The sequence below is a fragment of the Hemibagrus wyckioides genome, linkage group LG25 (assembly GCF_019097595.1).
Source record: "Hemibagrus wyckioides isolate EC202008001 linkage group LG25, SWU_Hwy_1.0, whole genome shotgun sequence".
Taxonomy (NCBI): Eukaryota; Metazoa; Chordata; class Actinopteri; order Siluriformes; family Bagridae; genus Hemibagrus; species Hemibagrus wyckioides.
In genome coordinates, this window is record NC_080734.1 from 11,433,332 (window position 1) to 11,447,644 (window position 14,313).

The 14,313-nt window shown below is 38.0% G+C and overlaps 2 protein-coding genes across 3 annotated transcripts; both read right to left on the reverse strand.

The window, feature by feature from the left end:
- Nucleotides 1–344: 344 nt before the first annotated feature.
- emc7b (ER membrane protein complex subunit 7b) lies at nt 345–3,600 on the reverse strand. Its single transcript, XM_058379719.1, has 5 exons — nt 3,244–3,600; nt 1,941–2,060; nt 1,705–1,843; nt 1,279–1,359; nt 345–707 (listed from the first exon to the last, which is right to left on the reverse strand). Exons 1-5 carry the CDS (start codon nt 3,459–3,461, stop codon nt 561–563), a joined length of 705 nt encoding a protein of 234 aa, XP_058235702.1. The 5' UTR covers nt 3,462–3,600; the 3' UTR covers nt 345–560.
- Nucleotides 3,601–4,244: 644 nt separating this feature from the next.
- On the reverse strand, nt 4,245–10,098 carry katnbl1 (katanin p80 subunit B-like 1). Of its 2 annotated transcripts, XM_058379716.1 has the most exons (10): nt 9,918–10,098; nt 8,655–8,782; nt 6,477–6,514; nt 6,036–6,306; nt 5,754–5,869; nt 5,554–5,604; nt 5,359–5,448; nt 5,154–5,258; nt 4,953–5,046; nt 4,245–4,832 (listed from the first exon to the last, which is right to left on the reverse strand). In XM_058379716.1, the coding sequence occupies exons 2-10, from the start codon at nt 8,769–8,771 to the stop codon at nt 4,800–4,802; spliced, it is 915 nt and encodes a 304-aa protein (XP_058235699.1). In that variant the 5' UTR covers nt 8,772–8,782; nt 9,918–10,098; the 3' UTR covers nt 4,245–4,799. The 2 variants fall into 2 exon arrangements, with proteins under 2 accessions (XP_058235699.1, XP_058235700.1); XM_058379717.1 differs by lacking the exons at nt 6,477–6,514; nt 9,918–10,098.
- Between the last annotated feature and the right edge of the window lie 4,215 nt (nt 10,099–14,313).

Genomic DNA, 14,313 nt, shown 5'->3' on the forward strand with positions numbered 1-14,313 from the left:
AAAATTTTTAGGCATTCATCAACATCATTAGCATCATCATCATCATTCACAGTCATATACAAACTTGACACAATATTACTGACTATTTCAATGTAAAAGCTCTGTTTCAAGTAGACGTGGAAACTGGATCGGGGTTTAAGTGACATTTCAACCAGCCTCAACCCTGAAGAGGATCTGTTAGAAATCTCAGCCTCAGCAGCAATAAAAGCATACATTACTCTTCTGATGATCTTGGCCCAACTAACCATTAATGGAACTACTGGTACTTTTCTAAACGGTGTTAAATGTTTACACAAAGATATATTAAAATGTCACAGATGGTGATGTAGCCTCTGATTTAAAAAAAAAAAAAAAAAAAAAAAGAAGGAAAGAAAGAAAATGTGTACATAATATACAGCCCTGCCAAGTCAAGGTCAAACTTATCAGTTACAGTTAGTTAGTTTTATTGTGAGAAATGAAAAATGGGCCACAAAACAATTTGTCACAAAAATAATTAAAAAATAAACAAAAAACCACAACAACAACAACAAAAAAAAACACCCCAGTCTTCGTTAGCAGCACTACCTCCTTTTCAATGCTGCGTTCCTGCTGCCTTTGTTGCTTCCCCCTGGCTTGCTGGATCCCTTTGAGAAGAGCTTGGTCATGAATTCTGAGACATCTGGCAACTCTGGATTAGGGTTCAGCATGTTCATGGACTGCTCCATCTCCTGTTGCAAAACACAAACACACAAAAAAAGTCAGTAAATCTGTTTTATTCCCCTTACACCACAGCAATGTTATGAAATGTCAGCAACAACAATCGCCTTTGTTATAGCGATATATAGTGTTATAATCCCTCAACACACTGTTTTCTCTCCCTCCAATTTAACGACACAAAAAAAGTGCGAAATCCACCGTCCTGAAGATTCACATACGAACTTTTCTAAAATAATTACTTTTCATTACATTGCAAGTGGTATACTGTATACTGTGTATGTGACAAATAAAGTCTTAATTATTGAATAATTATTTAAAACTGAATATCACAAAATATCTTCCTGGGAAAAAAACCCAGGAATTTCAATTAATTATTTAAAAATAATTTAAAAAATAATTTTAAATTATTTATAATTTGATTAAAGGATGTGTAAAAATGTAATTGTGAAACAAGGATAGATTAAATCTGTAGGTTTTTTTTGTAGCTGTGAGGATTACAACAAAAAACAAAGGCAAAGCTCAATTCAGACACTTTTATATACTGACTAAACACAATGTCCACAAAATCCTTTTCTCATATACCTTTCTCATTTCAGGGTCGTTGGTGTTGAACACTTTTGGAAGAAGAACGATGATTAGTAAGGGAAGTACCATCATCATGACCTGTCAGAGTTGGAAACAGATTTTTATTATGATTTAAATCAGAGAATACAAAATGTTGAAATTAGGCATTTTATATCTAAATACTGTTAATATATGAAACATGTATACATAGGAGAATAAAAAAGGTCCTCTTAACCTACAGAGGATAATAGAGAGTAATAACGCTAAACTGAGCTCAGTTGTATTCAGTAGGTACTGTACATAACCTGCTGTTAGAAATAAGACACTTCAGTTATGAACATTATACACAACCAATTTAAAACCTCAGTTGCTACATTTAGACATATTTACGTTCGTATCATTCAGCATGCCCGGCATCTACTTTTGAATTTTAAGCAACCGTACCATCGGATTCATGAGGAAATCTGTCCACCCCCACGTCTCTCGCTTCATAAAGTATGAATGTGGTCCACTGGCTCTCATCTGGAGGGGATACGGCTGTCGGACTACCTCTGAGGTCTTGATGTAGTTCACCATACGGGCTCTGTGGTGCATTAAAACAGTCTGAATACAGGGTCTGGTCAAAACAAAAACATGAGAGGATGTCTGATCTGCAGTTTAGTCTAATAAATCAACATTACCTCATTTTGCCTTTAGATGTGATGTCCACTCGGGCTGGCTCGAATTTGTAAGATGGAGACATGATTTCAACTACATAGGATCCAGATGGAACATCATGCACCACGAAACTCCCATCGGTCCTGTAGGAGAGAAATGGCAAGGTTTCATTCTGATTCCTCTTTTAAACATTACGTGTGGTATAAAGACATGAGGTTACAAAAAAAAAAAAAAAAAAACTGTTACCATGCTGCTCCGTTACCACCTTAGAGTTGCTTAATTTCCTCTTATAACACAGCAATTTCCTAACAATTAGGACTGTGTACAGTTTCAGTGTTTATGTTTGTGGAAAGTCTACAAGGATTAGTTCCGGTTAAGACTTAGATAAGACACATAAACACAGTTTAACCCTCACAAGACTCTCTTCAGAGACTAATTTAAAAAAAAAAAATACAGCTGAGAAACTGTTATATATTAAGTGCTCATTGTAATCTCCTTCCACACATTAAATAATCATCTTGTTACAGAAAGATGTTCCACATGTCAATGATTTTCTAACCAACAGCACATTTGAATCTGTTTATTATTAGGGTCTACTCCCGGTCAGTGAGCCTTTATTATAAACGAATAGTTAGTGTAGTTTGCTAACAAAATTGAACTTAACCAGCATTATTTGGACATTATTACATTCCAGCATAAGCCAGCTGGACCGTATCACAGGATTATATAAGTGTCTCATTTCAAACAGCAGGTAATGTACAGTACGTATTGAGTATAACTGTAAATTTCCCATTGGGATGAATAAAGTATCTATCTATCTATCTATCTCTCAGTTCAGCATGATTACCTCTGTAGATTTAATTCACCTGACTCATATATTAACACTACTCTGATATAAAACGCCTAATTTCATCATGTTGTATTCTCTGGCGTAGTGATATCAGCCTGTGATTTACCCTGCAGCCGGAACTACTGTCGGAGCAGCTGTTATAGAAAATTCATCAACACCTTCTGACCGAGACGATCAGAACAAAGCTATTGATTCGTTTGGACTCTTGTATATGGTCCAGCTGGCTTATGCTGGCATTTAATACAGTCCAAATAATGCTGGTTAAGGTTGATCATTTTGTCTCACTGAATTATTTGTTAGCAAGAAGTGTTAAGAAACGACTAAAGCACAAGTGTCAGTTCGGTTATCCCAGCGCTCCCTGGCCGTTGCTATGGTTAGCTAACAACTGGCTAGTTAACTAGCGCTTAGCTTACAGAGAACACTGTTCTGTTCTTTCCGTCTGGTTAATACAGGACACACGGTTTCAAACAGCTTACCTGAGAAATCCGATATACTCGCCGCCCTCTACCAGGACCCGGGCTGAAGAGACCCAGTCCTGCGCTTTAACACCTGAGACAATCGCACGGCCCTCGATCTTGAAGCGGTCTCCATTCCCCGCACCAGGCCCGGGCTCCGACTCGACGAAGCAGCACGACAGCACAAACGCGGACTGTAAAACAACATATGCGTCTAATATCCTTTTAAGATGCCGCATCGCAGCTGCTACACGACGAGCGTGTTGTTGTAACGTGCAATAGATAGCAGTGACCCTTAAATCAACCAGATTGCTCGGCAGTAAGCGCTCACTCAGGGCAACGAGTCCTAATACCGGAAGTGGATGTTCTCCGCGATCACGTGAGCGTGCTGCCCTCAAAACTACCGCATTGTCGACTCCGCCCCTGAACTTTTGGTTCGACTCCACCCCCCTGCTTATGGTTCCGCCTCAACTGTTTCTTGTTGACCGAAATTCACAAACACTGTTTATCAGCTGCTTAGTTATAAAGCCCTTCAACTCATGATGGATCTGTTGCTCTGTACAGCCCATAAAGATGAACACCATAACACCATAACACTGACAGATCAGTGAGCTTTCACTAAATATATCCATGCCAGCAGTGGTCAAGGGATCAGATGCCTATGAAAGCGAGAAGATGAGAAAAATCTAATAACGCTATAATAAATAATAATAATATATAACTATAGTAATATAGTAATCTAATATTTAATCTTAACTAGATGCTTCAGTTTTGTAGGTGCTGTTATACAGACTGCCCTGCGCTGTGCTCATGCAAAGATACCCGAGTATATTCACAACATGACCATAATAAATATCCTTCCAACACATTCAGTAATGCTTGTTTTTACAATGTACATGATTAGCTGTGTACTGTTAGGAATAATAATCCCATTAATCTCACCAGTGAGTATGGGTCACAAAGCAGGATTAGTTTGTGGAATTGCACAGATGACATCGGCAGTCAAACCACAACTGAAAACATTTGGCAAATTTTGCAAATTTATTTAGAATTTGATTAAAATCAATGAAAATCACCATGATGCACAATCATTTCATCCATGATCAAGCATAAGACATTGAAAGCTTCAATAACTTAGGACTGCAGGACTACAAGCTCTTCATCGATAAGACACGGTACGAGGAGCAGACTCAAGACATGGTAAGTCAAATCCACTTCAGCAAGTGCACACTGTGGCACGGCAAGTACGGGTTAAAACTTCATGGCACTTCTGTGAGTTACCTGATTCTTTACAGTCTCATAGAGTTGACCGAGTGCCACTAATGGAAGAAAAATTGTCCACTTCAATGTGAAGCAGTCAGGGTTTATGGGAAGGAGTTTACCCTTTAAGAAATGTCTCCATTTTGAATGTAGGGAGGGTCTGAATTAGTCAGTTCATCTGTCTCCCCATTTGCCATCGAGTCATGTCCTCTTCTGGAGTAAAACAAAGACTTTATTTCGGTGTTCAAAGAGCAGCTCTGAAAACCGCAGCAAGTGCGTGTAGTGGTCATTTCCTCAAGTGTTCTACGGTTCAGGCATCAGCGCAATTGTGACAGATAGGATTCAACGGCCTAAAAAGGGACAAAACAAAACCAGTGTAAAACTTTAAATGATGCAGTCTTACTTTCACAACAATTTAAAGGGGGGGGTAAATAAAAATATATTTATAATAAAAAAAAAAATAAAATCACCTTGCTGATTTCCCCCACAGTTCCAGGTACAGAGGACAATGGACACGCATCATCCCAAAGTTCAAGCAGCAGCTTTCGCATCGCCTGAACATTTCTGGAACACACAAAATACATTTCTCATGTCTTTTTAGTGCAAACATGACATATAGTGCAAACAAAGATCTTATAAAAAGCAATATTTCCACAAGAATATTGTATTACTTCTCATTTGAACAGCGGTCTTGTAGAGTTTTTCCATTTGATGAGAGTTCAGGCCACCATTTTTTAACAACTGATTGAACCCAGTGCAAAGCCGCAGTGAGGTGCCTATATTAAAAAATAAATAAATAAAAGAAAGCAATTTATTCACATGTAAAATTAAATTACATACCAACTTCAACTGGTTTCAGAATAAACGATTACTCACACTTCATATCTGCCAAGAAGTACAGTCTTCACTTGTGGTAAAAGGTCGACACAGCAGCCAATGGAAACACACGACTGTTCTTCTTGAAGACTATAAGGTGAATAAGGCAGAATAGTGAACATAAGGCACACTACAGAATAAACATATTTAACATTGATAAAGACCTTCTGTCCCCTTTTTTGTGAGAACATTTACCTTTTTGTGAGAACAGGAAGACAGTCAACCAGCACCCCTGTGTCTTGTATTCTGTGAAATAGAAAGTCATTTTTTTTATTGGATTTATTTAGCTTGGCACAATTCTGACATCTAATTTAAATAAATATACAGCATGTAATAATCTATTAGTCAGTCAGTAAGGTTTATGCTTATTGCCTAATTATTTGCAAAAGCCTTACCTGATCAAATAAGCCACTAGTTCACTAGCATTTCTTCGCCAAAGAGTCAAAGCCACATTTAACCTGAGATTCCTCCCAAACAGCACATTAGTCATTGTGTCATGGTCCTTGGATAACTTGTAAGAAAAGAAGAAAACAAAAAAAAAATCAACTTGATTAAGTTGTTGCTTTTAGGTAATTGATGCTTATAGCCATCAGGTTAAGATCATAAAAACCACACTCCCACTCTACATTGTGTTTGTGTAATTTTTGCCCACATGATCACTTTAAACTGAGACTAACCTCAGTGAAGTAGTCACTGTACTTGGAGCCAGCTCCTGCCATTTTAGTGGCGTCTGTCGAGTTCACAGGGAATGCACACTTGTCCTTATAGTGAACGCCCTGCACGTCCTCGCCACACGTCAGCTCATTCTCCTTGTTGGCCATGTCAGAGGGTCTGCCTGCCGAAGCCGCTCGCAACCGAGCCGCAGAAACCACCGCTGAATGACGTGTCTTCTTGCTCACTACTCGTTTTACTTTGCCGTAGTTGTGCATGCAACGCCCCACTGGAAATCTGTCAAAGCAGACACCTTGCTAGTTTATATAGTAACAGTATTTATTGTTTTATTTCCTTTAGAAAAAAATTATGACTGAATCTGCATTATGGCTTATAAAATCATCTCAGAGAGCTGATGGAGTGCTTAAGTCATTAATGTGTGGTCATCCTTATTATATAAAACTCACCTGTCTTTATCTATTTCTTCCTTATATAAACAATCCACCTAAAAAGAGAGGATAGGCAATGCTAGTATTCCTCTGGTCTGCAAAAGTAGCTTTGAGTATTTTGGGCTACGTTCATGAGGAAGTTTCAGCACCTGTTAAAAACGCATGTGTTGCTGGTTTGTGGGTGGAGTAAATGAATAATTTGTTTTTCTATGGATTTAATGCCTTGTGTATGTCTGACTGACCATGAATTGCTGCTCATATCTCTCACTGTCAGCACTAACGCCTTGCCTCTTTTCCACCACAGGGCTGACAGTAGCCTTGATTTGTTGTAATTGTTAGAATTATTAAAATATATACACAATAAATTCTATGGTTAAATCCGTAATAAACTGAGTTAACTTTATAAATATTAGCCAGGGATTGACAATGCTACTGCAGAAAACACTTGTACAGATCAGTCATGTTGTGACTTTGCTAAATAAAGTGTTATTAAACTGTTGAATGGCATTACTAAGGAAAACTAGGCCCATATTAAAGCTCTAACTGACTCATTTATATAGAAAGCCACAAACGAGCATTTTAGTTCTATCTCTTGGGTATGTTCAGAAACCAAAAATATAAAGATACAATACAAGGACACTGTTATTAATACATTTACACCAGTACGAAGGAAGCTGATGTAGGTATAGGCTGGATGAAATCCTATATCCTCTGTGTGGTTTAATAAAATGAACCATAAACATTTGAGAGAATCAAAATTTAAAACTCATCTAAATTTTGTTTCTGAACAGTAATAGTGCCACATACACAATGATCCTATGTTCACCCTGGCAAATTTCTTGATCAAATTGCTGCATGCTTACTATTTGTGGGTTTTCTTATCGTTAAACTACTTTTAATTCCCATGGTTTTAATGGTAAGCGCCTGGATTGTGCAACATCCACACAAGCCAGCTTCAGAACATATAACATGACAAATAAGGAGTCTTCCCACTAGGATTAATTTTTGTGTACAAGCCCTTTCCTTATGTGGACATCTAACCATCCCACTCATGTGTGGTTGTTGAACATCCCATTCCAGATTTGATTTGCCTTTGCTGTTAGAATTACCTCCACTCTTCAGGGAAGGATTTCCACTGGATTTAGGAGTGTGGCTTTGAGGATTTGCTCATTCAGTCACAAGAGCATTAGTGAGGCTGGGCACTGGGTGAGGAAACCTGGGTTACAGTCACGGTTCAATTTATCCCAGTGTTCAGAGGGGATGAAATCAGGGCATAGACCCATATTTTACCTACATATTTGCATGTAACTGATCAGTAATGCAGTCATTTTTACTGTTATTGTTCAAACAACTTATTTAACGAAATCAATTTTATTATTATGCACACAAAGTTACATGCCCCCCAGACAAAGTTATAATATGCCAATGATATGAAACTGGAATTTGTGTAACCTTGTTTTACCATCACATTTGCCCATAAGCTGCACTGATGAATAAGGGCTATTGTTTTGTTGCTCTAAATTGATTGGCACATTCGACTGTCTCACTGTATGCAGGTGCAAGTGCATATTAGAACTGTGCACCTGGTTCTTATTAACATTTGGTTAGGCAATGCCATGTAACACTTCAGCTGGAAAGACAGCACATGTTCATTCATCTGAACAGCTGAGTGACTCGAATCTAAGGGTCAACATTTACAGTAGAACCAAACTATTTACTCAAATTAAACACTGTATCTGGCCAAGCAAACATTTAATTCTAATTTCCTTCATTTGATTGCTCTCAAAATTTTCTGTTGGACAAGATATTAATAGGCACAAATGTTTCTGTTTTAACTGTGCAATGAAACAAATGCTGTTATAAGCCATTCTAAACACATGGCTTTGAGTCTATAGTACATGATTCATAAGCCTTCTGGGATTCGCCATGCCAATATGGACTTTTTTTTGTTTTTTAGGGGAATGGTCTTCCCTTGCCCATCATCGTTCAGCCCTAAAGTGGAAAAGAGGCTACTGCCTAGCCCTTTATCTATATGCGGATGTACAGTAGTCATGGTGAATAAGGTTCCTTTAAACTCTTGGCCATCAATGCTCAGTTCTCTATGAAATAAATGGCAAATGTGCGTTTTTGGCAGGTACCAAGTCCTTGTGAACGCAGCCGTATCTGTAGTTCGATCTCTGTGCTTTGTCAACTCACCTCCCTCATGTTCTCTTCATCTGCAGGAGTGCTTCTGTTGTTGAAAAGATCGAGGGCCTTGGTTTGCTTGAGCCTGTTGACTTCTGCATCGTTCTCAACATGATTTCCAGTGGCCATAATCAGAAAGTCTGAGCGATAATAGGAAGTAACAGAAAGCAAGGAGGGGAAGTTAACAACTAGAGTTGATAGTAGATCTTTTCAATCAGGTACAAATGACAGTGTTACATAGACACACATTAGTATGGGGCAGTTAGACCTTTACATTTCTGGCATTTGGCAGACACCCTTATACATTTTTATACAACTGAGCAATTGAGGGTTAAGGGCCTGGCTCGGGGGCCCAGTGGTGACAGCTTGGTGGACCTAGGATTTAAACTCACAACCTTCCAATCAGTAGTCCAAACACCTTACCCATTAAACTACCACATCCCCATATTATTATAAATCATTATAATAGTGATAGTGTAACATTGCTGATAGAGCATGATATCCTGCCCTTTCCAGGATTAAATAAAGCTCTACACAATTTTTCCCACAGATTTGATGTTAGAAAAACTGTTTCTATTGTGTTCGTGTGAAATTATCGTACAATATCGCCATGTCACTCACCAAGACCGTTACTGCTCTTAACTTCAGTACTAACAGGAACTCTAGTTAATTACCTAATATGTCCAACAACTCCATGTTTAACTAAGTTAAGTCATATTTAACGCTCTCAGAGACAAATAAGCAGGAATATTTACAATGTTAGCAAAACACGAATGACGCTTCGCTAACATGACTTGGTTTAAAAACCTCTTAAAAGACAAGCTATGATCGGATAACTTACCAGGTTTATATTCTAGCAGCCATGGGCCAAAAACAGAAGATCATCAGCATATAAATCCACAACACTATTCACTATTCACGGCTAAGCTATGCTAAATAAAGTAAGCTATACTGTCAGAGAGGGGTACGGCCTTCAACTCACTTGCTAGCCTGGCAAGCTAATTAGCAGCTAGTCGAAGTAAAGTTTTTTTTTTTTTTTCCACATGATGTCAACCGAAATAATATCTTTACGCTCGCTTCACTAGCTGTAATCACTATTAATGATACACGACTCAAGAAATCAGCTAACGTGGACAACTTCCCGGTCAAAACAAGCGAACAAGTTGCTAAGCAATGACCAACTTAAGACAGCTAGCGTTAGCACTCTGTACCTACACAATAACATATGGCCACCATGTCACCTTTAAGCCTGTTTCATACTCAAATTCTCCTTACCATTACATTTTGTAACCGTCGCGTTGTTTCTTCAACTTTTAAATAACGTCCCCAATGCGATATTAGATCGATGTGGACTTGAGAAGAGTTTAAAAGATGACAGCTATTTCAGTGGAGAAGGTTCAGCAAGGCGCCGAAGTCAGCACCATTCAAATAAATACAAACTGTGTGAGTTGGGATTGTGGGATTGATTTGGGGGACTCTGAGACAAAACGGAGGTTTAGTGACATCTAGCGGTGAAAAAGTGGACATTCACAATGGTGGAGTTATTTAGAGATGGGACTGAACACGTATACACTCCCGGAAATAATGCTCCTAACAGATGATTAAAATAATCGTGGCTCTTTCACACCTACTACTTTAGCGAAGTTAGTACTTTTGATTTTATATTTTATAAGATTTGATGTGTTTTCATACAGTACACACCAACCAAACAATCAAACAAACAAAAACAACAACAAAAAGAACCAAACATTCTCCATCATCATCATCATCATCATCATCATCATCTCTAACTATTTATCCTGGTCAGGATTGTGGTGGATCTAGATCCTATCCCAGGAACACCATTCAACAGTCAGGACAACATTCATTCACAACAAGGGGCAATTTACCAATCTTGGATGTTTCCGGATGTTGGAAGAAGACCGGAGAACCCAGAGGAAACCCATATAAACAAACAGAAAACAAGTGAAACTCCACACAGTAATTCAGCCTCATGTTTGAACCCGGGGACCCTGGAAATGTGAGGCACGTTTGCTGCTTAAGTGTGCATAGAAATTGACTGAGCACAGATAAGTGCACAGATACTATGTTTATGTATGCGCCCACAATTATTTCTAAATGTCTAGAACATTTTTGTCACCGCTCTCTCTCCTTCAGCTCAGTTTGCACCTGGTGGCTCAGTTTAGCAGCATGGTGTCCTGCCCACGCCTCAAAATACACACCATGTTTGTTACACTTTTTGCAGCTGGGCCTGTTCAGGATCAAAAACTCACTGCAAGTTAACTAGGCTTGTACTTGTGTTTTCATCTACCCAAACAAACCACACCAAAGAGGTTTACACAGCAGGATTCGCATCAAACAGGATAAATGCTTCATATGTGAAAGCACTCTCAGTAAGCTTGCCAGAAATGTTCACAGAACATCTAAAGGTGTGCATTCGAATTAGGACATAACAAAAGCCCATAAGTGGAAGGTTTTGTTCTGTTGATGTGGGCGTGAGCAAGCGATCAGATATAAAGCTTGCCGGCTTTGTGTGTTCCATACATTAGATTCATTCTTTCATTCTTAGTGACTGTCTGCTTATTGTCATGGTGGTTTAAATCAGGCTCAGGGATATGTTATTTACTGGATACATGCTCTAAGGCCATGGCCACTAGAGGGCCCTCATTAGGGAGCATAGATTTGAAGTGAATGAAGATTCAGAAATGTTATTGCTTTAATTGGTACCAAATCAACAGTCAGTTAAGTTGTAACTGGTTTTAATTAGAGTTAGAAACATAAATGAAAAAGATAACATTAAACCCATACTAAGTGTGTGTTGCAGGGAGCCTGGAGTCTATCTCAGGAGACTCAGGCCGCAAGGACAGGGGACATCCTGGATGAGGTGCAAACCAGTTACAGGGTACAATCATGCACAAACACTCATACATCCCACACCATGGACAATATAAAAATCCAAATCCTACAATGCATGTCTTTGTATTAGTGGAGGAGTCCAGAAACCCCTGAAGTATGGGCAGAACATGCAGACTCCACACACAGGGAGCCACGTATGCATGCATTTTGTTTGCCAATTTTACATGAAAGCCAGATTGGTCTATTACATCAAATATAACATGGTTTTGATTTTTGTAATAAAATTCCTCTCCACGTTTGTCTTTTCCAGACAGTTCTTTTATTATACTCTACTTTTAATCAACAGCCAGTCATGTAAAATATCCCGTGCTTAGTCATATGGCTTCATTTACTCACAGTGCACGTGGGTGACATCTGCTGGTGAAGACGATGTAGTGCAAGCAAGCAGCTTATGCACCGTATCTAGCTGTGGGATCATTTTTCATATGAAATGAATGAGACTGATAGGGATGTGGCTTAGTGGTAAGCACGATTTCCTCGCACCTCTAGAGTTTTTCTGAAGCACTGACAAGAGCCATCACATGTTTCCCAGCCAGCTGTAGGTTATTAAATGTTATGTGAGTTAAGAGAACAATTTTGCTCCACAGCATACCCAAATCATACCTGACTCCCTACCCCAATACCCAGTGCTCACATAGCTTCAACAAAAACATATTGGAATATTGTCATAGTTGATTTGGATCTGGATCTAGTATCTATGTGTCTGACTTTTTATATACACATTGCAGGCCCTGAAATGATCTCTTTCCTTAAATGGCAACCCAGGAATTATCTTTTCAGTAGGTGGAAAGGTCCACTAAAGCTTATAGAAAAGACTTGTTTTTTTTTTTGTTTTTTATTTCAACAGCATCTAACCTCACAGAAGGCAGACACAGACTCAGACACAGATCTTCCCTCTTTTTCCACTCTAATATCATTACTGTGAAAAGTGTTCTAGTAATAATCCCAAAGCAACTGAAAAACAACAATACATAAAATACTAGGTGAAAAACCAGGATAGCAAGACAAAACATGACATTGTCTATCTTTATCTGCAGATAATTCCAAACCATTTACAGATTTTCCCTATACGAAATGCAGCTATGCTTGTGCTTTTAAACAATACTATCCAATGGTCTTAACTATCCAGAAGTCTTGAAGGGAGATTAAATCACTGTTCAGGAGGAATGATTTTTCACTTCTGAGCTAAAATGTGATCAGAGTCTCCTAGACATTATAGTATCAAATCATTGTAGATACTGACACAGAGAGCATTAATACTGAACACAGCTCACAAAGAAATCAGGCTTAAGGGTGATATGAATGGTGATAATATGTGCATGTTCATTAACTGAGCTGATCTGATGAATTGATGAATGTAGTGTTTGATTTAAGGAAGCAAATATGGAAAGTGAGAATCTTGGCAGGTAAAATCAGTACATTTTAGACACATTGAGACTGGTCTTGGGTTACATCACAGTCATCTGAGTATTCATTCATTCATTCATTCATTCATTCATTCATTCATTCATTCATTCATTCATTTATTTATTTATTTATTTATTTATTTATTCATTCATTCATTCATTCATTCATTCATTCATTTATTCATACATTTGTTCTGTTTGTTCAGGAGACGTTCTGATGCACATGACCCAGAAAAATATAAAAAAACATAATATAAATCTGTTTTTTATATCACCACTCTGTCATTAATTAATTTCCTCTAACAGCACATCTTCAAGACAGCACATCTTCAAAGACTATTTATTGCTTAAATGTCAGCTAGACATGTCATACTTTTTGTTCATTTGATATTTTTCAGGCCCTGACATGACGTCCGCCTTTAGCTGGAAGTTCAACTCCCTAAAAAGCAACTCAGAAGTCAGAGTTTCATATGTTTTATCCATTTAGGGATATATTGTGGAATATGTTGTGGAATGTCCGTCAAACAAGTTATTTCCTGTTATCACTCGTGTTATAGCTGCTGTAAACAGTTCCCTCACCAGCCTCTTTTGTTTCTCTCTTTTAAAGCATACAAAAAATGCAGTTTGTCATATCACCATGAAACCGCAAAGCCCTCAGTGAAGATTTTTCCACCGGACAGAACGTCAGAAATCTTAAATGAACAGGTTGACTGCTGTACAAAGTGAACACACACATTTTTCTATCTATTGATGTGGAGAATCTGCCGTACAAGTCCTAGTTATTATTCCTCTCTGTCTGTTATTATATAGTTATAATTATAAAAAATGCTGACATTATAAGGAGCACATTAATGAAAACCTGTGACGTGCCTTGCAGCTGTCAGATGCAAACTGTTATAGAAAATGAAACACTTTCTGACCAGTTAGATCAGAGTTTGTGTGGCTGGATTAATAAAATATTCAATTCTATTCTCTTCTACTTTGTGAATATACACCGTCAGTGAAAGTGGTTTTGAACAGCTGGAGTTTCTTACGTTTTATTACAATTTAAGTGCAGATGTAAATCTCTCCTGACATTTTGTGTACTCAACTCGTAGCTCTTGGTTCATGTCAAATTTAGTGTCCTGTATTACAGGGCTAAACAAAACCAATTATCTACTTACTCTAACCAAAATACCTGGATTAAAATAATAATAATAAAAAAAGATTGTATTCTGGTGTGGTCTAAACAATCTCTCTGCAATGGTCCTGAAAAGCCTATGTGTTAGTACTGTCTCCAGTTTTTAATATGAGACTAAACAAGTAACTGTGCTTTCATTTTCAGACATTTAAGCATTCTAGTTTGTTGT

Excerpts from the sequence above, each read along its gene's own strand:
- emc7b (XM_058379719.1), bottom strand. The coding sequence starts at position 3,461 with ATGCGGCATCTTAAAAGGATATTAGACGCATATGTTGTTTTACAGTCC. Across the intron at positions 1,844-1,940 it reads ACATCTAAAGGCAAAATGAG|AGCCCGTATGGTGAACTACA; the intron begins GTAATGTTGATT and ends AATGCACCACAG. Across the intron at positions 1,360-1,704 it reads ATTTCCTCATGAATCCGATG|GTCATGATGATGGTACTTCC; the intron begins GTACGGTTGCTT and ends CAACTCTGACAG.
- katnbl1 (XM_058379716.1), bottom strand. The coding sequence starts at position 8,771 with ATGGCCACTGGAAATCATGTTGAGAACGATGCAGAAGTCAACAGGCTC. Across the intron at positions 6,515-8,654 it reads ATGAAGAGAACATGAGGGAG|GTGGATTGTTTATATAAGGA; the intron begins GTGAGTTGACAA and ends CTCTCTTTTTAG. Across the intron at positions 5,449-5,553 it reads CTTCCTGTTCTCACAAAAAG|TCTTCAAGAAGAACAGTCGT; the intron begins GTAAATGTTCTC and ends TTCACCTTATAG.